This window comes from Aedes albopictus, chromosome 2 (genome assembly GCF_035046485.1).
Source record: "Aedes albopictus strain Foshan chromosome 2, AalbF5, whole genome shotgun sequence".
NCBI lineage: Eukaryota > Metazoa > Arthropoda > Insecta > Diptera > Culicidae > Aedes > Aedes albopictus.
Window position 1 is genome coordinate 287,448,749 of NC_085137.1, and position 24,206 is coordinate 287,472,954.

The window sequence follows — 24,206 nt, forward strand, 5'->3', positions numbered from 1 at the left end:
CAAAAACTCGCGGCGAAGTCCGAGGTTCACTTTCAGTAGCACTTCACCGTACACTTCTATGGGTGTTCCATTCGCGGCGAACAATTTCGTGGTCGTTGGTTTCACTTTTGCTGAATGTAATCCTTTCGGCACTACGGACACATCGGCACCAGTGTCGATTAAAAACTGCATAGCGGTGGTCGAGTCCGTAATTTTGAGGCGATAGATTGCGGCTGTGGTAGAAAGTTCGCCAATTTCCCCCACAGTATCAGCAGAGTGACGTCATTTCTGGTTCGATGAGGCCTGCTGGCTTGTAGAGCAGGGCTTCCGGCATCTTCGGGCATCGTTCCCGAATGTTCGATGGTACCAGCATGGGCCGGACGATGAATCCCTCTCGCGATTGGCACTTCGCTTCTCACCTCCACGAGAACGGGAACGGGAATGACCACGAACACTTTTCTGGATAGGCAGCATCTTTTCGAGCCGCCGCGAGAGCTCGGCGATTTCCCGCTTCAGATCCTGGATTGGATCAATGGCTGCAACTTCTGCGGGTTTCGTTGCCGCCATCGCTGAATTTTGCACGTTGCTGTCCAGGGCGTTGATCTTTCGCAGAACCATCGAATCTACAATGGCGTCGGCGATGGTGATTTTGTCCGCCGCGTCGCCTCTCGATGCGATCACTGCTGCTTGGGCATGTGGAGGCAATCTGGTTGCCCAAAGTTCGAGCAGCACCGCTTCTCCGAGGGAGCTTCCAGCTACGCGCTTCATCTCGTTGAAGAGCTGGCTTGGCTTGAGGTCCCCCAGAGGCATATCGGTCAGCACACGTTGAAGACGCCGCTGCTGGCTGTCGGCAAAGTACGCGATCAGCTTGGTTTTGATGTAGGCGTACTTATCGTTCGCTGGAGTGGCATCGACAATCGACCGCAGCTCGGTCAGCTTGTTTGGAGGAACCTGTGCCATCACGATGTTATACCGACGGGAATCGTGTTGGGCACCGATGCCTGACGCGGCCAGAATTTGAGCGACATAAAATAGGTCTCGATATTCGTGTCGGCCATGCTGGGAGGATTGAGACGCGGCGCATTGATTGTTTCGACAGCCGGCTGGGCTATCGGGGAAATCACCCCACTGGCGCTAGATTTATCCTTCATCGTCGCACTTGCACGTAGTCGACCGAAAAAAACTACTTCGAATCGCGATTCGCGGTACCCGTGATCGAAAAAATTAGCGATTTGTGGTAATTAATCACGTCGGAATCACCACTTTAGCGTACATTCAATTATTCGCGGGGTTTTCTCTAGCGAAAAGAGATGGAGTGAACCGGTTGAAATGTAAGCTAATACTAATTGGGTCTGGTTTATTAAAATCAATTTGGGGTGCATTGTATTCTATTGTAAGTGTGGATGATTATTGTGAAATACAATAGTGTGTTGTGTTGGGTGAAATTGAGAGAGCTATTGCAGGTACTATTGATGATAGCTGTCGGTGTAGTGAAGGACCTTTCGGTCGTGGATGCAGCAGCCTGATCGGATGCTGAGGATGTCGCACCGATTGGTGATGCAACACAGTTGAAGCTGATGATGCTACATACTGTTCAAAAACAAGGAAAACACTTTTTTGCTTATCGCTCCGAGGGGCCTCCACATCTGTTCTGGCCCCGGGCCCCCACAATCCTTAATCCGGGCCTGGTCAGGTCCATCGGTTCTCAGGAAGCCCCCCAATCCGTGGTGGGATAGTGAGTGCACAAAGGTCTATCGCGAGAAATCCGCGTTTGGAAACGCGGTTCAGTTGAAAACTTTAAGCGGTACGCTTCCCTTGAAAGCAAGTTTAAAAACTTGATCAAGGCGAAGAAAAGCGGTTACTGGCGCCACTTTGTCGAGGGTTTGTCGCGTGAGACTTCGATGAGAACTCTATGGAACGTCGGGAGAAGAATGCGCAACGCGTCGTCGGCAGGGATAGAAAATGATGAAGATTGCAGCTGAGCAGACACAAGCCAAAACAAACATACTCGTGAACAACAGGGCCCCGTGAATACTCGCACTTCTTTATACGTGAGTAAACGAAGCTGGCAAGCACTCGCATGTGATTCGCGAAGCTTCGTGAGTTTTTTTTGCATTTTGACGAAAAGCACATTTTAACGACTGACAGTGTTGCTTTTCAGGAACAATGAAGCATAAAGCATTAGTTTTTGTTGGATAATCACTGGATTTGCTATTATAACCACAACAAATTGCACTTCCCGCGCCTCCCGCGACTAGTTCTTCACGAATAAAAACTCATGAGTATTTCTGTTTTTGTTTTGATTCTTACTCACGAAGCAAGCGGGTGCATGCGAATAAACTCACACACTGTTTACTCTCGGAATCGTGAGTAAGCCTTGTGTTGGCTTTACACTTGCGAATTGCTTCATGAGGAGAGTAATTCCATCACTGGTCGTCGGTTAATGAGGATCGAGAAAGCTCTCCTCCGTGGGTCCTCAAGTTCACAAAAAAAGTTTGTCCTGATTCCGTACCCGTAGAGAGAATAATTCGTGATGTTTCCGATGATAGAGATGATATGGATAGGCCGTTTTCGATGGATGAATTCTCAGTTGCTCTCCTTTCATGTAACAATTCCGCGTTCCGATACACAGTTTGGTTTCCACAGAGGTAAAGGAACGAACGACTGTTTTGCGTTGCGTACTTCAGAAATTCAGCTTACCTTTGCTCAAAAACAGCAAAGGGCTCAGTGTTTTTGGATATTAAAGGGGCTTTTGATTCAGTTTGTGTCGATGTTCTTTCCGACAAACTACACGAAAGTGGCCTTTCACCAATTCTGAAAAACTTTTTGTATAATTTGCTGTTTGTGAAGTAGATGAGTTTTGCTCATAGCGACTTGACAGTTTCACGAATTGGCTACATGGGTCTTCTCCAGGGTCCATGTTTAAGCCCCCTTCTTTATAACTTTTATGTCAGGGATATAGATGATTGTCTCATGGCAAAATTGTACGTTAATACAGCTTGCGGATGACTGTGTTGTTTCTGTGACGGGATCAATAGCAGTCGATCTGCAAGGACCACTACAGGATACGTTGGACAATTTATCTACTTGGGCTCTCAAGCTGGGTATCGAATTCTCTCCGGAGAAAACTGAGATGGTTGTCTTTTCTAAAAAAACACAAACCGACCAAGTTTTCGCTCCATCTGCTGGGTAAGGCAATCACTCACAGCATGTCTTCAGAATATGTCGGTTTCTGGTTCGATTCAAATGCACCTGCTGGGGGAAGCAAATTGTGTATGTGATACAGAAGTGCCAAAAGCGAACCAACTTTATGCGAACTATTACCGCAACATGACGGGGAGCGCACCCAGAAGATCTGATCAGGCTGTACCAAACAACCATTCTGTCGGTTTTAGAATACGGTAGTTTTTGTGTTCAATCCGCGGCAAAAACACACATGCTGAAGCTTGCCTTCGGATCGCGTTAGGTTGCATGAACTCGACTCACACAATGAGTTTAGAGGTACTTGCTTGAGTACAGCCTCTAACAGATCGCTTTGCGGAGTTGTCGTTCCGGTTCCTCATCCGATGCGAGGTTGTAAATCTGTTGGTCATAGAAAACTTGGAAAAGCTGCTCGAACAGAATCCTCAAACTCGTTTTATGAGTGTGTACTACTGGCACATGACGCTGGAGGTAAGCCCATCTCCGGTTAACACCAATCGTGGCAACTTCTCAGACTTCGACAGCTCCTCTGTGGATTTTGATCTCTCTATGAAGGATGAGATCACCGGTATACCGGAATCATTTAGTTCCGTAGGTATTCCACATTTTTTTTTGCAAATAAGTTCGGGCATGTTTGCGGGGACAGAAAGTTCTTCACAGATGGTTCAAAATCCGATGATTCAACTGGATTCGGTGTCTACAACGAATTTCATAGCGCCACCTTGATGCTATAAAAGCCCTGATCTGTATACGTAGCTGAACTAGCTGCTATATACTACACCTTAGAGTACATTAGCAGTCTTCCACCTGAGCACTACTTTATTTTTACCGACAGTCTAAGTTCTCTGGAGGCTGTTTGGTCAATGAAACAGATGAAGCACTAAGCGTACTTCCTGAATGGAATACGCCAGGTCTTGAGTGCTTTGTCCAAACGCTCATACATCATGAGTCCCTTCACATTGCTCGATTCCGGGCACTGAGAAAGCGGACTCACTGGCTAAGGTGTGCGCTAGCGAAGGCGATATTTACGAGCGTCAAATCGCCTTCGACGATTTTTTTTTGCATTTTGCTGACGACACAAATGGAGAGATGGGATCTCGGTAAGCAATCTCTGTGTCTGCGGAGTGGCTTCCCAAGATATCGAACATGTCGTATGGGAATGCGATGAGTATCGTGAGGTCAGATCTAAGCTACATGAAATTGTCCGGGTCCGACACTACTTTTACCAAGCCGAAGTATTTCAAAAAGCCCTAAAAAAGACGAAAAAAAACGGTAAAATCCGCAACAGATTACAGGGTTTTTTCGTTTTTACTTGATTGATTGTTTTCGGCTTGATAAAACTAGTGTTATTACCCCCCAAAGTTTGTGACAACAATTTTTGAGCACATCTCCCTGCGCCCCGCTCGCAAAGCTTGCTGCGGTCTGATGAAGTGAGCCTCGAAGTTTCATTGATAAACATTGATTTTCGCGCCTTTACGAGCGGTGTATTTTTGTTTTTTTTTTATTATTAAATTTAAAGGTATTTGTCAGGATTTCCGTTACAATAAATACTTAAATATCAAATACATATTTTTGAACAACTAACAATGGCAAAGAGTTACTGAAATCACAGAGAACTGGACTAACCTCCCCACGAAAGCAGAGAAAACTGCCCGGTTGAAAGCACACACAGTGCTCGCCGTAAGATGGATCCGAACGGTTGTAATTATTTGACGTTATCGTTTCTCCTCTCTTCGCATTGTCAGCTGAGTTGTCAGTCACGCTGTGGGATAAAAAATAATGCAGTCTTGCACGGGGAAAACATAAAAACAACCGCATAGCAATTGAGCTCGGTCGGTCGGTCGTTCGAAAGTGGAAAATCAAACTTGGCAAATTTGGTGTCTTTATCAGCCGTACCGTTATCAGTGTGCAAACGAGATTTTGGTGTTTTTGGGGGTATAAATTGTAGGACCAATTTCGCTATATTATTGATATTCTATTCAGTATTTCATGTCGCGGCGGTGAACAGTATGGTGATGTTTATTTTTGGCTGAAGTGCGGGGTTTTATGAATGTTTTTATTGGCTTTATACTTTTCATTGGAAACTAGGAGAAAGCTGAAACATATTTTCATTTTCGGTACCAGTGATTTGTCACCAGAAAACAAAATTAATTTACAAATTGGAATTCTCTTGGCTTTAAAGAGCGCTTAGTGAGTAACATTTAGTGATAGTGAAGCCGGAAAGGTGCGGAAGTGCTATAGAAGGAAATCCTAAGTTTTTGAAATGGCTGATGACTACTATATGCATAACAACGTATCAAACAGCGATGATTCGGAGTCGGAACTAAACTTGAGTACTCCGGAGCTTAAGGGGTACCTAAGTAAGTGGACAAATTACATCCACGGATGGCAGCCTCGGTTCATTGTACTCAAGGATGGCACATTATCGTACTACAAAAGTGAGCAGGACAGTGACTTTGGATGTCGTGGAGCAATCAGTCTACAGAAAGCAACGATTAAGGTGAGAGCAGTGAAGACGCGAGAGGCGAAGAGCCATCGCCAATCAACGTTTGTTGGTTTGTTATCTTTCTCAGTGTGTTTCAGCAAAACGTAATGCGGTTGATTCAGATTTCCTTGTTGCGGTGGAATCGTTAAAATATGTTTTCAAAGAGTCAAATAATATAACTACTTAGCTCATGGACGAAAACGGCTTTCCTGAGGCTACGCAGTTTATGGACAGGCCCATGTGTATATCGAATGGCAGGCTCGAAGATACTCTATGCCCAAGCAAGGCAGTGAAATTTCCTTCACGAAAAGTTCCTGGACCGACCGGGAATCGAACTCATCACCCTCAGCCTAATCATGCTGAATACCCACGCTTTTACAGCTGTGCCTCTAGGGGTCATACGCTATACTTATGTTTGCGTTCTTTTGCCGTATTTATATCTAGACATACATAAGGCGCATGCCGGCGCACAAATTTCAGATGTATTAGTCCTGAAAACCACATTCAAACTTCAACTAACTTGCTCCAGCTCAGTTTTTAACTGATTAAGCTGAATCTTTCACAAGATTTTTGTTCACGTCCAAATCAACAATTCTATGGGGTGCCTCGTAGAAGTTGTTCTTTTTTTTTCTCGCCATACAAATGTGGGCCGGTCTAATTCGCAACGGCTACTCCATCTTCAATACGAAAAAAACGAGGTTTATTGTTTCCCCGACGTTTCGATACGGGTTTTGTGTCATCTTCAGGGGTACTTAAATTTAATACATGCACTAATTCGACGAATGGATACAAAGTTTGGTCTGGATTACTTACACTAATTGTTCATTATTGGTCTTACGTTTCGTCTAGCTGTAACTGCCTGATTATAATTTTTTGTCTTACACTGATTTCATTTGTCTTGTTCTGCAACGGACTTTACGCAATTGGTGCAGTAAACTTCTCTGTCGATCCACCAAGAGAGTAAAACTGTTTCTTCTAAATGATTTTAGTTCCTAGTCGAATTTTCTAATAAGAAACGGTTTTCTTCCAATATGTTTTGATTTGTTGATTTTTTTTGGAATACTTTGTTCTGAACACTTTGTATACTTTCAATATCACACATTTTTGCCGAAGACGACAAACTCGTATCTCATATAATTTCGTACCTAGGGTCCTTTTTCTATGAAAATTTACATATTTTTTAAAATCATTTTAAAAGCTTCAAACAAAAAACACATTTTTGGTTTTTCCACCATTAAAATATGAGAGTATGATCTTTTGAACAAGACAAAAATATTTGAAATCAGCTTGCACCATTTTGAGATATTAAGTTTCAAAAAACAGCAATTTTTTGAAGAAAACCTTGAATAACTTTTGAAATTGAGGATATAGAAGTTCGGAAAAAATGTTGCAAATTAAATGCACTAAAACTGCTCGGAACAAAGTTTTTGCGAAAAATCAATGTATAAACAGTTATGAAAAAAAAAACTTTTTTTTTTTTGGGATTCACCCTCATTTTTTTATTTAAAAAATAATATCTCTGAAACTATAAGAGATAACAAAAAAGTTTATTCGGTGAAGTTGTTCAGAATTAAGCGTTTCTCAACTTTGTAGAACATTTCATTACTCTATATGGAGACAATGAATAGTTGAAATTGTGATCTTGAGATCCATTTTGAAAAAAATGTTCAAAAATATGAACAAACTTTCCCGAAGACAGCATATAGCTAAAACTAAAAATTTAGGTATAATTATTTTTTTCCAGTTAAATACGGATCATTGTGCAGTGATTGGTGGAAGTGAAAGACACTATATGCAAAGACACGAAATGTTCCAATTGGAATTCCAACTTTACTGTCAATGTCATTCCAATCGAGCAGGAGACCTGTCAAACGCGCTTTAAAGGCATTGCTCGACAGCATCATCGTCATGATGCGGGAATCATCATCACCAGCACCAATCATCAGATTTCGTGTCTTTAGCGTAAAGTGTCTTTAGTGGAAGTGCAAGCATTTTTCATATTGAGCATTTCGAAGGTTGGTATAATAATTTAGCATAGTGTAGCATCCCTAAAACATCGAATAACATATAATTATAAAAACTCAAAATCTCAACATAATTTTCTGGCGTTTGATACATGAAACATACATGACAGCAAAACCTTCTTGAAATCCTTGCCATTAGCACATACACGAAATTTTCCCTCAGTACAAAATTCTTTTGCATTCAAATAGCTCAAATCATCATTCCCTCGTCTTATACGAACCAAGTCAAGTGCATTCACTTCAAATTAATTTATTGCTGACCTTTTCTTCGACAGCATGTCCAGTCCATGTAATGTCCCATGACCAATGTTGTTACCTCGCAATAAACGCCCAAATACGTTCCCAGACAATCGATCACTGTGAGGCGTAATTCGATCTTTCTACTTACGCCTCGACTCATCAATCGTTTTCTACTTGGCGATGTGAAAATTATCAAATACAACTTTTGCAAGAACTGTGTGCACTATCTATCGACGACGCCGCGGTAAACGCCGCCTTCATGGTAACTCCAAGCACCTCCCACTATTTGAAATTATATAGAATGAAGAAACATTGTGTAGAGTTTAAGCAATCTGTAATTGGGTTGTTTAGTGACTAAAATATTGCTATTTTCTATATCCATATCGAATGTGCTTATTTTTCTGAGTATAACGTGATTTTATTGAGTTCCAAACCTTTGTTTTGATGATTAAATTAATAAAACAATTTTAGTTTTCGTGGATAGAATGACAGTTCAATCGATAAAATGACAGTTCGGCCCGAACAAAAAAATTTCCTCATACAAACTTTAAATGCATTTTAAAAATACTTCCCGGACTCCAAAATTTATGAAATTTTGGATTTCGACTAATTTTTGGGCGGAGATTCCAATTATGAAATATTCTGCATACCCCTAAAGAACCCAATTGATATGAATTTGAATAAACATTGATAATTGAACCAGCAACACAACAACACGTACTTATCCTGTTTTCAATAGCTCGGTGGTTTCTGTTTCGGTTGACGGGCCATGACTACACTCAGGCAAATAAACCTAAGATTTTCAAAAGGTCTAACTTATGAAATGGCCTTTAAACAATTCATAACGGCTAGAACGATTTTCATAAGGTCGGTCTATGACGCAGAAACGACTCACAATTTGGCTTTTATACACATTTAGCAACACGATATTCTCAAGCGTCGATAGCCGCGTGGGTTGCGCACGAGCTCAGTGATCTCGACGTTCATGGATCGATTCCATTCTGCATCATTTTATGATTTTTCTTCTCTTTTCATAAGTTTATCTTATGTAATTAGGTCATAATAAGCATGTTCAATTTTCATAAGGTATTCTTATGGCATCCATACTTGACAGTTATGGCTAAATTTCATATGGTATTTCGATGAAATTCGGTAGTTTACTTCACTGAGTGTATATTTTTGGTACCGTAAACCGGGGTCAAATTGATCTCCGGGTCGAAATTGATCAGACGTTTTTCCATTGGATAAAGTATACTTTAAATAGTTTTGATGCAAATATCGTTTAGTATCTGTTTCCAACAGCACAAAACATAAAAAGAAACTATGTAAAATATGCTCAACCTAACTGGAAAACAAGTGATCAATTTCGACCCGAAGATCAAATTGACCCCGGTTTACGGTACTATTAAGGTTGAAAAATTCGTCATTTCTCGCTCAAAACATGAATGTTCGAATTGAAAATGTATTCACTGTACCTCATTCTGCACCCGCAAAACAGTGAATACATTTTCACTGCCGAAATTTCAGCTTTCAATGAGAAAACTGCTTTTCTATTTTCAATAATGACGATTGAGTCAATGACGAATCCTTTAACCTGAGTTGCAGAATCCGGAAGAACATAAAAAATTGCTAGAGCGCTTCTGATTTTGACACATTCAAACGGAATCCCATTTATGCATTGAATTCTAAATAGCGCTCCCTCAATTAACGCTCAAACTTCTTTAATTTTGACGTAAATAGAATTTTAAGTGCGGAATTCTCCCTGCAAAAAGATGGCAAATCTATTCCAAATTTCTTGTCTTCTGTATATTTCGCGCCTAGATGAGCGTACATTCATTCGGTGGCTCACAGTGAATCAATTGTTGATAAGCGAAAGCGCTGATGCTTTACCGCCCCTTCCGCATGACTCATGTGCCTCAATAACAGGCATTATGGGCACTTGATCTCGCCTGATGCATTACAGGCGTCGCGTGGTTTGGTTAGCCGGCGATGGGGTGGATGGGCTGGTATTTACATAAGGTTCCATTGCAGCAAGGATGATAGTGAAACCATACACAAATGAGTCAATTTCTTGACCTTGAGTTCAAATTCATCTAATGCGATATCGCGGTCAATTGAGAAGTACATATATCCAATTAACCTGATCATTTTTTTTTTTTCGTTTTATGTGTTTGTATTGCAGTCACACGAATTTGACGAATGCCGGTTTGATGTATCCATTGGACAAAATGTATGGTATCTGCGGGCGGAAAATCCGGAGGACAAACGGAACTGGATCGAAGTCCTACAGTCATACAAAACGGACTACCCGGAAACGGTTAGTCTTCGGCGTCATGGCAGTACCATATCCCTGCAGTCCAATACTTTGTCGACGGCCAGTGGAAGCAGCCTGAAGCGTGTCAGCCGAGGGTTGCGCGAAAAAATGCATGAAATTGAAACCTATCGGGATATCTTGTACGGACAGATTGAGACCTTACAACGGTACGGCAACTCGATTCCATATCCAAGATCTTTTCTAATCTTACTTCCTTTTCAGCTATTTTGACGTTCTTCATCAGAAGAATGAAGACAATACTCCGCTAGACTTGGGGGACGGTTTGCGGCCGATTGATTTCAAAGGCGAGGCAATAACATTCCGAGAGACCACTGCCGGTGTCATCACAACTTTGCAGCACTGTTTAGATATTATTTCCCAGAAGGAAGAGAGCTTTAAGAAAAAGCTCGATAGAGAAGTGGATAGACGGAAGAAAGCAGAGGAGCAGTATAGGTAATGTATAGTTTTCAAACTAAACAATTTTTTTCAAGTCTTTTTGTACAGAGAATGGAATGTTGGGATAATTAAAACTTCATATTTTTTTAACAAAAAAACGCCTTCTTTGTGTATCAATATTTTCAAATTTTTGCTGTTTGTTTACTAACTTGTTGGCTGCAGCTGATACAATTTTGGACTGGATTAGTAAACTTGACGTCGGGTCTGGCAGATTCTTGCTAGTTTTGAATATAGCTATATAAAATTTAATCTAAAAAATAAATTTATTAAATTTTACCATCTTGAAGCAATGATGACGTTTGATCAATTTCGTGTTATATAAGAACAATAATCTAATCGTTATATTGTTTTACGTGTTAAGAATTTCAATGATGATTAACCTGGGCTTAATTTCAAGTCAAATCAAAAGTTTATTGAAGCTCATTAAATAATTCACAAGCGCTAAATTTTTTTATTTTATTCGGTTCATTGAATCCAAATGTAGAATAGTCTGATTTTTCCTAAATTTGTATCATTGATAGTTAACTAGTTGATCTACTTACAAGAAAAATTTTAAAATTTGTGATGCACTTTTCGAAAAATAATAGTCAGTATACAATTTTTCTTGTGTGAAAATTTTGCTTGTCCCGATCATTTTGTCTATCCCCTGTAAATATCACATTGTTTTAGAGCTTTATAGACTACAGTGGTGACCCGATTTTGTCTACTCCGAATGTTGTGTACCCCTGAATTTTGTCGGCTTATGATCATGATTACGTCAACCATTTTTGAACAAAAAATGTTCTTTTCACTTTACATTACCATTCAATAACCAATATTGGTTTTATATTCCTCCAGATATACAGGGGATGGCCATAATGTTTGGGATAGGCAACTTCTTTTCTCTCACAAAAAAGTTCAACATGCTATAACTTCTCATAGAGCGCATCAAAAAATCTCATATTTTGACTGTTTGTCAACCTATTATATGTGCATCATTGGTACAAATTTGGGCTCGATTGATTAATATTTCGCAAAGTTAGAACCGTTCGGGTAAAACACTATTTTAGACTACTCATTTTTGAGCTGTCATATCTCGGAAACCAGTGAACCGAATTGAATGAAATTTTGAACGTACACTAAAAATATGTAAATGCGTCACAAACTATTAAAACATAGATACTTTTTAAATGTTCAAAAAAGTTATCATAGATTGACACTTTGTGGATTTTTCTCGAAAAAATGTAATTTTTTTACATCAATGTCAATAAATTTTAGTGTTGATATCCAAAGATTTTCCACTTCAAATTATCTCTAATCAGATATATTAGAGCCTGTTTAGGTTGAAGGAAGAACACATTTAATAATTTTTGTGTGGTATTGTAAATTTGATTTATTTTCCTCTATATTGGTAAAAAATTCAACTCGGTATAACTTAATTCGCCGTGAAAAAATATTACATTTTAAAACGTCGTATTAAGTATCAATTATCAATCAAGTATCAATTATTCTGTGCATTCTCGCCTTTGGCGCACTCAAATCGATACCGATCTGGCTTTATTGTTGCTGTTCTTTTTTGTGCTATGATTGATATGAGTTTAATCTTGCCTAGTTTGGGTAGTGGCTACGGTTAGGATAGCTCAGATCAATCTTCAGCACAAAAGAACAGCAACGATCAATCTTTGTAGACTTATGCAAAATGGTACAGCCCAAGTGGCGTTAGTCCAAGAACCTTACTTTCGTAAGGGGAATTTCTATTTAGGAAACCTTGTGAATCCGGTGTTTGCTACTTTCAGTAAAAATGAAATGGAAAACTCACGTGTCATGCCTCGAGCATGTGTGCTTGTCAACAACGCAATCGTTGCTACACTCATCTCTGAACTAACTACCAGAGATGTATGTGCTATCACAATAGATGTATCTGTTGGAAACCTCAACAGGAAATACGTTTATTGTTCGGTTTATTTACCGCATGATGAACCATCCCCTACGGATGCTTTCAAGCAAGTCATTGCATACTGCACTTCAAAAGGCCTTCCGCTAATTGTTGGTAGTGATGCTAATGCTCACCATATAATCTGGGGCAGCTCAGACATCAATTTGAGAGGCTCCAGTTTGATGGAATACTTGAGTAGTACAGATCTTGGATTACTTAACATAGGCAACCGCCCAACCTTCATGGTATCTGGTAGAGAGGAAGTGTTAGACATAACGCTTTGCTCTAGCAGAATTAGTCATGAGCTGACCAATTGGCATGTGTCAGATGAAGAATCTTTATCTGACCATCGTTACATCTTGTTTGAACATGTGAATGTTACTTCGCAAACTTTGCGTTTCAGGAATCCCCAGTCAACCAACTGGGATCTCTTTACCGATTTGGTTGCGGCCAAATTTCATGGATACTCACCATCAATTGACACTCCAAGTGATTTAGATGATGCCGTTGATACTACAACGGCCTTCATCATGGAAGCTTTTGAAGAAGCCTGCCCTCTGCGGTCTGTGAAGACCACAAGAGGAACCCCTTGGTGGAACTCCGATCTGGCCAAGCTCAGGAAACAATGTAGAAAGAGTTGGAACAGACAACGTTCGGCTGGATCGGAGGCTTTCAGGTCGGCTCGCAAGGCCTACCAAAAAGCTCTTCGGTCTGCTGAACGATCCGGCTGGAAAAACCTTTGTACAAATGTTTCCAGTCTGAGTGAAGCCAGTCGATTGAACAAAATCCTTGCAAAATCTAAGGATTTTCAAGTGAACGAACTTCGTTTGCCAAATGGTGATTTCACTTCCTCTGATGAGGAAGTTTTAGAATGTTTATTCAGTACACACTTCCCCGGATGTGTGGATATTACATCTTCGGATGAACCTGATGTCTTTTCTTGTAGTTATGATTCTTTAGCTTCGGGCTCGGAGTATCATAACTTAAGAATCGATTGAATGGGCACTTAATAGCTTTGCTCCTTTCAAATTTCCTGGGGCAGATGGGATTTATCCTATTTTGCTTCAGAAGGGATTTGATCATTTCAAACATGTTTTGAAACAATTACTTGTTTGCAGTTTTGCTACAGGGTATATTCCCAAATCCTGGCGGGATATTACTGTGAAGTTTATTCCGAAAGTGGGTCGCGCGTCGTATGAAGAAGCAAAGAGCTTCAGACCTATCAGTTTGACCTCTTTTCTTCTGAAATGCTTAGAACGCATAGTCGATCATCACATCCGTGATGTTCATCTGGCCAATGTGCCTCTTCATGTGAACCAACATGCTTACCAATCTGGAAAGTCCACTGTGACTCTTTTACACAAAGTTGTTTACGATATCGAGAAGGCATTCGCTCAAAAGCAATCCTGCTTGGGTGTTTTCTTAGATATCGAGGGTGCCTTTGACAACGTGCCTTTCGATGCCATATTGGAAGCCGCACGGGGTCATGGTATATCTCCAATGATTTCCAATTGGATTCACCAAATGCTCAAAAACCGACATCTCTTCTCGACATTGCGTCAAGCGGCGATTAGGAAATTGAGTGTTTGTGGATGCCCCCAAGGGGGAGTCTTATCACCACTTTTATGAAATCTCGTAGCAGATACGCTATTGAGGCAACTCAATAATAGCGGTTTTCCTACTTATGGTTTTGCCGACGACTACCTAACATTGTTAGTCGGTATGTGCATCAGCACCCTTTTCGACCTGATGCAAAACGCTCTTCAGGTAGTTGAGGGTTGGTGTCGCCAATATGGCCTTTCGGTAAATCCGAGTAAAACATCTATTGTTCTTTTCACGGAAAAGCGAAACCGTAATGGTGTTCGAACTTTACGTCTCTTTGATTCTGAAATCAATGTGACTGAACAGGTAAAGTACGTTGGAGTCATTCTTGATTCCAAGCTTTCCTGGACACCTCATGTTGAGTTCAGAATCAAGAAAGCTTGTATGGTCTTCGGGCAATGCCGGCGAACCTTTGGTACAACTTGGGGTCTAAAACCCAAGTATATCAAATGGATCTATACAACTGTTGTTCGGCCAATATTGGCCTATGGATGTCTTGTGTGGTGGCAAAAGGGCGAAGTGAAAACGGTCCAACCAAAGTTAGGCCATCTCCAAAGGATGTGCTTAATGGCGATGTCTGGAGCGTTCTCTTCAACTCCCACGGCAGCGCTCGAAGTTCTCTTTGACGTTGCCCCACTACACATTCATCTCAAACAAGAAGCACTTTCTTGCACTTACCGCCTATGGATACTCGGTTTACTAGAGGAAACTCCTGTGAACCGCAGTTCAACACACACCTTGTTGTTTCCACTTTTGGTGAATTGGGACAAAGTTGTCCTTGCTCCAAGTGATCTTACAATTGCTTGTAATTTTCCATATAGGACATTTTCCACGAAATTCCCTTCCCGGGAAGAGTGGACATCTGGTTATCTGGAGAGAAGTATTTCTGACGGCATCGTATGTTACACTGATGGCTCCCTTCTCGAAGGTCGAGCAGGTGCTGGTGTTTATTCTCGTGAGCTAAGGCTGTATCAGTCTTATTCACTTGGCAGACACTGCACCGTTTTTCAGGCCGAAATCTTTGCTCTTATGTGCGGAGTTCAATCTGCACTTCAGCAGCACGTAACGGGCAAAGTAATATACTTCTGTTCAGATAGCCAGGCTGCTATTAAAGCACTTGCTTCGGCCAACTCCAGGTCGAAGATAGTTATCGCTTGTCGAACTCAAATTGAGGAGCTGAATTCAGCAAACGCTGTTCACCTTGTATGGGTACCTGGCCATTCTTCCATCGCTGGAAATGAATTGGCTGATGAGTTAGCTCGCACTGGAGCATCACATGATTTCATTGGCCCTGAGCCAGCTATTCCGGTATCCAAATGATGGGTGAAGCTTCAGATTGACACCTGGGCTGCCACTCAGCACAAACAATACTGGAATAGTTTGGAGTCGTGTCGTCAAACAAAACTGTATTGTACTGAGCCATCTCTAGGGGTGGCAAAGTATCTAACAAATCTGTCAAAGCAGAATTGCAGCATGCTGGTCAAAGCATTGACTGGCCACTGCCGACTCAGTTATCACATGGCGAATATTCAGCAAGCTGATTCATTTGCATGTGATAGCTGTGAATCCGATTATGGAACTTCGTATCAATTAATATGTAACTGTCCAGTTTTTGCGCAATTGCGTTTCCGAGTACTCGGGAAACACTTATTAAGTGAAACTGACTTCAGAAACCTGAATCTTCAGGACGTTCTGTTGTTCTTGACCCGCTGTGGTATAGAGCTATAGGCTCTCTTTACGCTTTATGCATTATCACAGTGCCCTTCTCAGGGCGCTGTTCGAACCCATTGTGGCACGCTTATGCGTTATTACAGTGTCCTTTTCAGGACGCTATGGGAACCCATTGTGGTACGCTTTTGCGAGTATGACGATCCTATTCCCTTACCTGTCCTTTCCCATGTCCTATCCTTTTTCCTTCCCTTCTCCGTCAGGTAAATGATGAATAGGCTCGTGTTCATGGCGATGGCACAAATTTCCCGAATGGAGGAGAACGTGCCTCTAGAGCCGACCTACTGATACCTGATACCTGTAATATTAGAGCAGTGCTTCCCAAACTTTTAAGAGGTTTCGCCACCTTGGAGCTTGAGAAAAACGTTTTCGCCCCCCTAAGTGAAATTTAATTTTTCCATAATAAAATGCTGAAACTTTGCTTAGCGGATGCCCTTAAAAGCACATTTTTATACACTACTGTGGCAAAACAGGTATTTAATGCATATAAATTAGTATCGCTCTCATTTGCATTAAGTTGTTTTGATTATCTGCAATAGAAAAAAACTGCATTTTTGCATGTGAACTTATTATTATTATTATTAGCTTTATTAAAGAGATTTTCAGCCCGAGGCTGGTTCATCTCCATGCATGTGAACATAATACATTTTGAAATCATGTTTGTGTTACACATATTCTTGAACAAAAACGAGCGAAACAGAACGAACTGTGAACATTTACAAAATTCGTTATCTTCAACAAGATGTTCTATCCTCGGTTTTATCAGTGTTTTTAAAAGGGGTTATTCAAATCCCGAGAAGTTTGGACTCAAGTACTCAATTAAGAGTGGCGGGAAATTGAAAACCAATTACAAAAATATATTTTATGCAAAACGTACAACTCTGGAATGGACTATTTTCAAATATAGTGATCTAAATTCGTATGAGTTGGATACATTTTTATTGTCAAATAAGTAGCATCAGCCAGAACTCGGTTTTGAAGGAATTCAACGCCGAATTTGTGGAAAATTTTCAAAATAGCTCCTAGTAATAAGCAATGTTTGAAATCCCTCCGGGAAGCTTCTCTGAAATATTTTCAAACAATGTGTGACGACTTCCATCCGAAAAGTGTTGTAAGATTCATCTTAAACTTCTTGTTTTTGATTGAAATATCCATGAAGAAAAAAACGCATATGAATTAAAAACAAAACATTCTCATCAAGTAAGTAAAATCCCCTGTTTTTTTTTATAATTTTGACAAAATTCAATCATGAATCAACATAAACATAAACAATTCTGTTAACTTCAGTCTATCTCGAAACAGGCAAATCCTAGAAATTGCCATTTTTTGCCATTTCAATACTTTTGATATTCCTCAGTTATTTCAAAAATCGCCCCCCTTTTCAGTATTTTTGCCCCCAATTTTGATTTTTTAAATTTTCGCCCCCTACGCCTTGATTTTCGCCCCCTGGGGGGCGATTTCGCCCACTTTGGGAATCACCGTATTAGAGCCCAAGCAGCACACAAGTCACAAAGAAGTGTCGACAGCGCAGGTTTTAGGTTGGACACAAGTCATTTTCAAGTTATTCTGCCTTTGAGTTAGAATTACATGAATGTATCTCCTGTGCAACCAAAAACCTGCGCTGTCGACACTCCTTTGTGACTTGTGTGCTGCTTGGGAGCCTGTTTAGGTTGAAGGAAGAACACATTTAAAAATTTTTGTGTGGTATTGTAAATTTGATTTATTTTCCTCTATATTGGTAAAAAATTCAACTCGGTATAACTTAATTCGCCGTGAAAAAATATTACATTTTTAAACGTCGTATTAAGTATCAATATATTGTTGATAAACGTTAAAAAAATTATTCAATTCGGTTAACTGGTTTCCGAGATGTGATAGTTCAAAAAATAGTCGTCTAAAAAATAGTGTTTTACCCGAACGGTTCTAACTTCGCTAAAAATTAATCATTCGAACCCAAATTTGTACCAATGATGCACATATAATAGGTTGACAAACAGTCAAAATTTGAGATTTTTTGATGCACTCTATGAAAAGTTACAGCATGTTGAATTTTTTTGTTGGAGAAAAAAAGATGCCTATCCCAAACATTTTGGCCATCCCCTGTACCTCCTGTTCTTTCTTTAGGGATTCTTCCAAGCACAAGTTAATGAATTTGGACATTTTAAAACACCTCCCTCCCCATATGTCATTTTTTGAATGAGACATCTAGCATTTAAAAATTTCTGTATGGGTCGTCACAATTCGCTGAATCCTCCTATTCCCCTCAAAGCGTCACGTAATTTATGGTTGTTCCCCAAGAGTGCAGTGAGGGCAATGGTCAAAATGCAAGCGCATGTTTATGCTAACACTTTATGAATCAACCAAAATCTTTCCCATATTTTCTACAACAATATTTTGATTTTATCACCACCGCCGCGTGGACTTTAATTTTTCATTTTCTTGTCACAGCGCACGTGAACTTCTTTTGAACATATGAAAGAGAATTTGGAAGCTATATCATTATGAAAATAGAAGAGAATGTTCGATAGACATGCGTTAACGTTCAACGGCTAACATGCCTACCAGTGTATTTTAGTCTGAATACCCCCCCCCCCCCCCCTTTCTTCAAGATGAACGTAGAAGGCGCACTTTGCAGCGTTCATACATTTAAAACTCGAATAGGTTTTATACAGTGTTTAAATATATTTAAAAAAAGGGTGAAAAAATCAGAACATTACTGTATATCTATTGTTTTTGTTGTGGCTCATACTAATGTTTCGATTCTTTTTACAGGATTTGTAAGGAAGAACTTTCTAAAAATAGAAATTCTACCATACCAGGTCCAGATCTCGAGGTAAGTAAGATCCAGATATTTTTTTATTAAATCCAAACATCAACAAACGCACATACTAAACAAATCTATAGACAATTGTCTATCATAACGTAACTTCCTAGACGATTTCAATCGTGTTCGGTTCCACCTACCGGAATGTACTTCATTTTTGACGCATTCACAACCTTTGCCTCTTTGCTGTTCAGACGCACCGTTCACAAATGTTCACGCGATAATATCCATGCCACAAAATACACAAATTGACTGGATTTCATGAATTGGGTCTCCGGTTAGCCTAGTGGTTAAGGCTGTGTCATTGTGCTTGCCTCAAATATGCAAATTCATGCAAAGGAATGCAAAAAAGCTTCAATTAATAACTGTTTTTTTTTTTTATAGAATGAGAAAATCTGCAACAGATTCCCAAGAGGTGGTTCCTCGGGTTATGTGGGGATCGACCCACTAAAAAACCCATTCTCTCGTTTCCTTACCTTCGCGGTACGCCCGTTAGGGATGACTTGAGAAGGAAGGGGGGGGGGGGGCGTACATGAGTACACTCTAATAGTAAGCGTTCCACCAGCTACCGCCTTAAGTTGTTTACTCTCCCCTGGAGGCTCGGGTCCTGGCTAGTACTTAAGAGTACTTTGACTACCCGTTGAACTCAAGCTCCTGGATGGGGAAAGGGGCCAACTCAACTAGCTGTTGTTCGGCTCGCCATTTTCTCTGTAGTTCAAGTACGATTCGAGAAACTGTGGAAGTAACGGAATCCCACTTGTCCGCCCCCGTACACATCCTTTCAACAATGTTGTCAGGCGTGATATCTCTACCGCATACCTCCTGCATACTCGACCTTTGCTCCACGAAACGTGGACATTCAAAGAGCACATGCTCCGTGGTCTCGTCGCAGTCTGCACACTCCGGACATGTGGGGGTGCCTGCGTGTCCGAATCTGTGCAGATACCACCTAAAGCACCCATGGCCTGACAGAAATTGAGTCAAGTGAAAATTCACCTCGCCATGCGGCCTGCTCGGCCACTTGGACACGCTCGGTATGAGCCTGTGTGTCCATTAGAGTGGGTCATCGTTTATATGGAAAAATGAAAAATTCAATGGTATCCCATCAGATCAAAGCTTTTTTGATCCCATTTCAGGACCCAAATAACTGTGCAAAATTTGGGCACGATCGGTTATGTCTACGTTTTGCGCATCGCGTTTGAAGTTTGTATGGGGTTTTACATGGGAAAACATACTTTTTTGCATTTCCCTCATAACAAGCTCGATTTTTTCTAAAACCATGTAACCAATAAAGTGAAAACATAGCCTAGAGTGTCCTGAAAAACTCTGTCGAAGACCGCTAAGTGATCTGATGCTTATGAAAAAAGTTATAACGTTGGCATTGCTTGGCGAAACAGCATGATTTTGTTGCTATTGTTATTCCTTTACATGTTAAAACATAAACACATGCATGTGGTACGTTGGTTATAGCTATTTTCACAAGCATCCGATCGCTGTGCGGTCTTTAACAAAGTTTTTCAGAACATCCTAGGCTATCATTTTATAGTATCGGTTAAAAAGTTTCAGACAAACTTTTTCAACTTATGACAAAAATACAAAAAAGTATGTTTTCCCATACAAAATCCCATACAGAATTGAATTGCAATGCGCAAAGTGTAGACGCAACCGATCGTGCTCAAATTTTGCACAGACACTCAGGACCCGAAACGAAACCAAAAAGGTGTGATCTGAGAAAACGCTTCCGATGACCCACACTAGTGTCCATCTACCCTTGCTGGAGGAATCCCATTCCCTCTGCCACTTCAGCATAGACGAGGTTCTGGCGATTCGCCTCGCGCCTCTTATGCCGCGTCACTCGAAGCATTCTTCATCTTCTGCCACCACTAAAGCTATGGGCATCATGCCCGCTACCACACATACCGCGTCCTTTGAGACCGTGCGGTATGCTCTCACTACCCTAAGGCATATCAGCCTGTGAGTACTCTCAAGTCGCTTCACGTTTCGATTAACCACTAGCGCCTTCGACCATGCAGCGGCGCCATACCGTAGTATGGAGACCGCTACTGCCGCGAGCAGCTTACGCTCACTCGAGACTATTGCCGAGCTATTTGACATTATCTTTGACAATGCCATTATCGCCATGCTTGCCCTTTTGCAGGCATATTCTACGTGGCTTCCAAATTTCAGCTGATCGTCGATCATGACCCCCAATTGCTTCAGTGAGCGCTTAGAGTTGATCGTGCATCCACCTGTGGTGACCACTGCCTGCTGTTCAGACTTGCGGTTGTTTATCAAGACCACCTCCATGTTGTGGTGCGCGAGTTCCAAATGTCTCGACCTCATCCAGTCCTCCACTGTGCCAATTGCGTGAGTTGCTGTCAGTTCCACTTCCTCTATCGACTCGCCGTATACCACGAGGGTAATATCATCGGCGAAGCCGACCAGCTTTACGCCCGGTGAAAGTTTGAGCCTCAATACGCCATCATACGCCGCGTTCCATAGTACCGGGCCCAGGATGGACCCCTGCGGTGATGTTGTAGCTCCTCTCGCCTTCCTCGGTGTCATAGATTAGCACTCTATTCTGGAAATAGCTCTCCAGTATCCGGCATAGGCTAACCGGGACTCCTAGGTGGTGTATTGCGCACTCGATGGCGGCCCAGCTGACGCTGTTGAACGCATTCTTAACGTCCAGCGTGACGACGATTAATAACTGTGGAAGTGCTCAAAGAACATTAAGTTGAAGAGAGGCAGACTACGTTCCAGTGGGAACGTAGAGTCATAAAGCAGATGAAAAAGAATTTCGTGAAAATGTCATTGACTCACCGACGAACTTTAGAGCAATGCTAAAGAGTAGGTAGGCATGGGAATCTGTCTGAAAAATTGTCATTTTTATCACCTAGTCAACCCCTTGTCAAGCAAAAGTCCACCAATTTAACCCAACCAAAGTGGTTTTCATCCTTTTTGATCATTTTCTAGCGAATAAGCAAGAAAAAAATAACTCCCAGACTTTAAGGTAAATGGCGGCCAGGTTTCAGCGAGAAGTACCCAAATAAGATTTCTTGAATTATCAAAACGCTGTAACTAGTGTAGATCCTTGCCCAGCACTGGTGCGACCCCCCCTCCTTCAACAGCTTGGCTTGAAGGTCGACGCGGAAAAGGAAAAACTCAAGCGCTTCGCGTGAACACAAATCCACTTTATTCTCGTTTTTTCACTACAGCTACTTCTATTCAACTACTGCCTCCCACTTTCTTACTGTCTACCTCCTACCTCTTTCTTGCTTTTTCTTCCCTCTTGGCGGGGCCCTTTCTTCTTGCTCCGCTACTACACCTTCTCTTCCGTCTATTCTTCGGTGTCCTCTGCTTCTCACGTTCCCTGGAGTTCTCTGGAAAAAACTTTTAGAAAAACCCTGGAAGAATCTAGGAAGGAACACCTAGGAATCCTGGATGGAACTTCTGGAGAAATCCCAGACGGAATTCCTGGAGGAATCTCGCAAGGAATTCTTGGAAGAATATCTGAAGGACTTCCAAAAGAAGCATCTGGAGGAATCCCGGAAAGAACTTCCGAATGAATTCCAGAAGGATCTCCAGGAATCCGGAAAGGAATCCGGGAATGAACTCATGGAGGAATTCCGGATGAAACTCATGAAGAGTCCCGGATGAAACTACTAAAGAAATCCTAAAAAACACCCATATTAATCCCCAAAAGAACTAGAGAAATCCTAGTAGGAACTCCTGGAGGAATCTCGGAAAAAATTGCTAATTTAATGTTTAGAACCGATCATATGTGTATTTTAACTTAAATGGTAATTCTACACTCACAATTCGCAGAAACCATTTTTGAACAAAATTTCACAAAAAAAATGGTTTCTGCAGAAATGGAAAACATTTCCCACCTAAAAAAAATCAGAAGATACTTTGATCCATACTTTACCTGTGCACGAAAACCGATTTTGAAAATATTTCTTCGTTATTTGATAAAAAATCAAAAACCGAAAAAATGAGAAAATGCTTCCAGTTTCGTCTTAGCTCATAGTTGCCAAAATTTCTAAAAAAATGAATATAAACTTACGGCAGTGTCGCTGGAAATTGGGTCGACCAAATTTTAAGATGAGAGCGGTAATATAACCCATTTTCTATTAGCTTTCAACTGCTTTTTACAGAAGTTAGCTAAAAAATCTAGAGAAAAAGTTAATAGGTAAATTAACTCTTCATGTCATCGACCAAAAGTTTGGGGTCACCCCTCAATATGATGTATCAGCCAGAAGTTTGGGGTCACTTTCGTAAAACATGGAAAAGTGGGTTGGTGATATCTTCGCCATCTATAGTTCTATTTTAATTCTTTTTGGCTCATTTCAAAGATAATTAACTAAATTTACGTTTGATGTCTTTAACTTAACGTATTTAACGATTTTTGTATATAAAAATGTTACGTAAAGTTGTTAACTTTCAAAAAATGAGGCAACTTTACGTTAAGTTTTAGTATTTAAATTTCAACAAATATGTGTGGTTCAATGTCTATGCAGTAAGTATCATTCATTTTGTTTAAAATCAGCCAAGAATAATTAAAATTGAATGAAAGATGACAAAGATATCAACAAATCACTATTCCATGTTTTACGATAGTGACCCCAAACTTTTGACCGATACATCATTTTGAGGGGTGACCCCAAACTTTTGGTCGATGACATGAAGAGTTAATTTACTTAATAAATTTTTTTCCTAGATTTTTTAGCTAAGTTCTGTAAAAAAGCAGTTGAAAGCTAATAGAAAATTGGTTATATTACCACTCTCATCTTAAAATTTGGTCGACCCAATTTTCAGCGACACTGCCGTAAGTTTATATTCATTTTTTAGAAAATTTGGCAACTTTGGGTTAAGGTTACATACACATTTTTTTGAAAAAGTTTCTTTAAAATCATGTTCAAAGTTGCTTTGACTTATTATCTTTTGAATGAGACCTAGGATTTTGAAATCGGACGCAAATTGGCGAAGATATGGACCTAAAAAATGACGTATTTTTGAGAGGGTGACCCCATACTTTTGATTGGGAGTATACATTCTTGAACAACAATATAAAAAAACGTTTATTTACTAATTTCGACTTTTTTTTGTGGCAACCTTTTCCCATAAATGGCGTGTATTGTGATGTACTGCAGGTGATTATGTTATATTTTTTCACAGTATTCTCTTTCAGCTTATATCGCAAGAGAACATTGAACGATGTGAAATGGTTTTATGCTTATTGGTTTAGCTAGTTTTTCTCAATTTTCATCAGAATCTGTTTCTTGGGATGCCATTCAAAATCTACAGATTTCAAGTTTCGTAATGGTCTACTATTAACTTTTTAAGCAACTTTTGACCAACCAGTAAAGTCGTCGAAGGCGTCCACGCATTGTTTTATGTTTCAATTTTGATTTCAACAGAGTAGAACAAGTCAA

At 40.5% G+C, this 24,206-nt stretch overlaps 2 protein-coding genes across 5 annotated transcripts in view; one reads left to right on the forward strand and one right to left on the reverse strand.

Annotated features, from left to right (window-relative positions):
• Positions 1-261: 261 nt before the first annotated feature.
• Positions 262-939, reverse strand: LOC115266680 (uncharacterized). The gene has a single exon (XM_029873203.1). The coding sequence runs from the start codon at positions 937-939 to the stop codon at positions 262-264; it is 678 nt and encodes a 225-aa protein (XP_029729063.1).
• A 4,023-nt stretch (positions 940-4,962) lies between these two features.
• Positions 4,963-24,206, forward strand: part of LOC109408185 (ceramide transfer protein) — a 71,036-nt gene continuing 51,792 nt past the window's right edge. Inside the window, exons 1-5 of one of the 4 annotated variants that reach the window (XM_029872973.2) lie at positions 4,963-5,192; positions 5,305-5,680; positions 10,112-10,410; positions 10,466-10,696; positions 18,717-18,777. In XM_029872973.2, the coding sequence (XP_029728833.1) occupies positions 5,444-5,680; positions 10,112-10,410; positions 10,466-10,696; positions 18,717-18,777 (828 nt within the window). In that variant the 5' untranslated portion in view covers positions 4,963-5,192; positions 5,305-5,443. Of the gene's footprint in view, positions 5,193-5,268; positions 5,681-9,789; positions 9,936-10,111; positions 10,411-10,465; positions 10,697-18,716; positions 18,778-24,206 lie in introns of those variants that run through there. The other 3 variants (XM_029872974.2, XM_029872975.2, XM_029872976.2) reach the window with 3 other exon arrangements.

Excerpts from the sequence above, each read along its gene's own strand:
- LOC115266680 (XM_029873203.1), bottom strand. The coding sequence starts at position 939 with ATGGCACAGGTTCCTCCAAACAAGCTGACCGAGCTGCGGTCGATTGTC.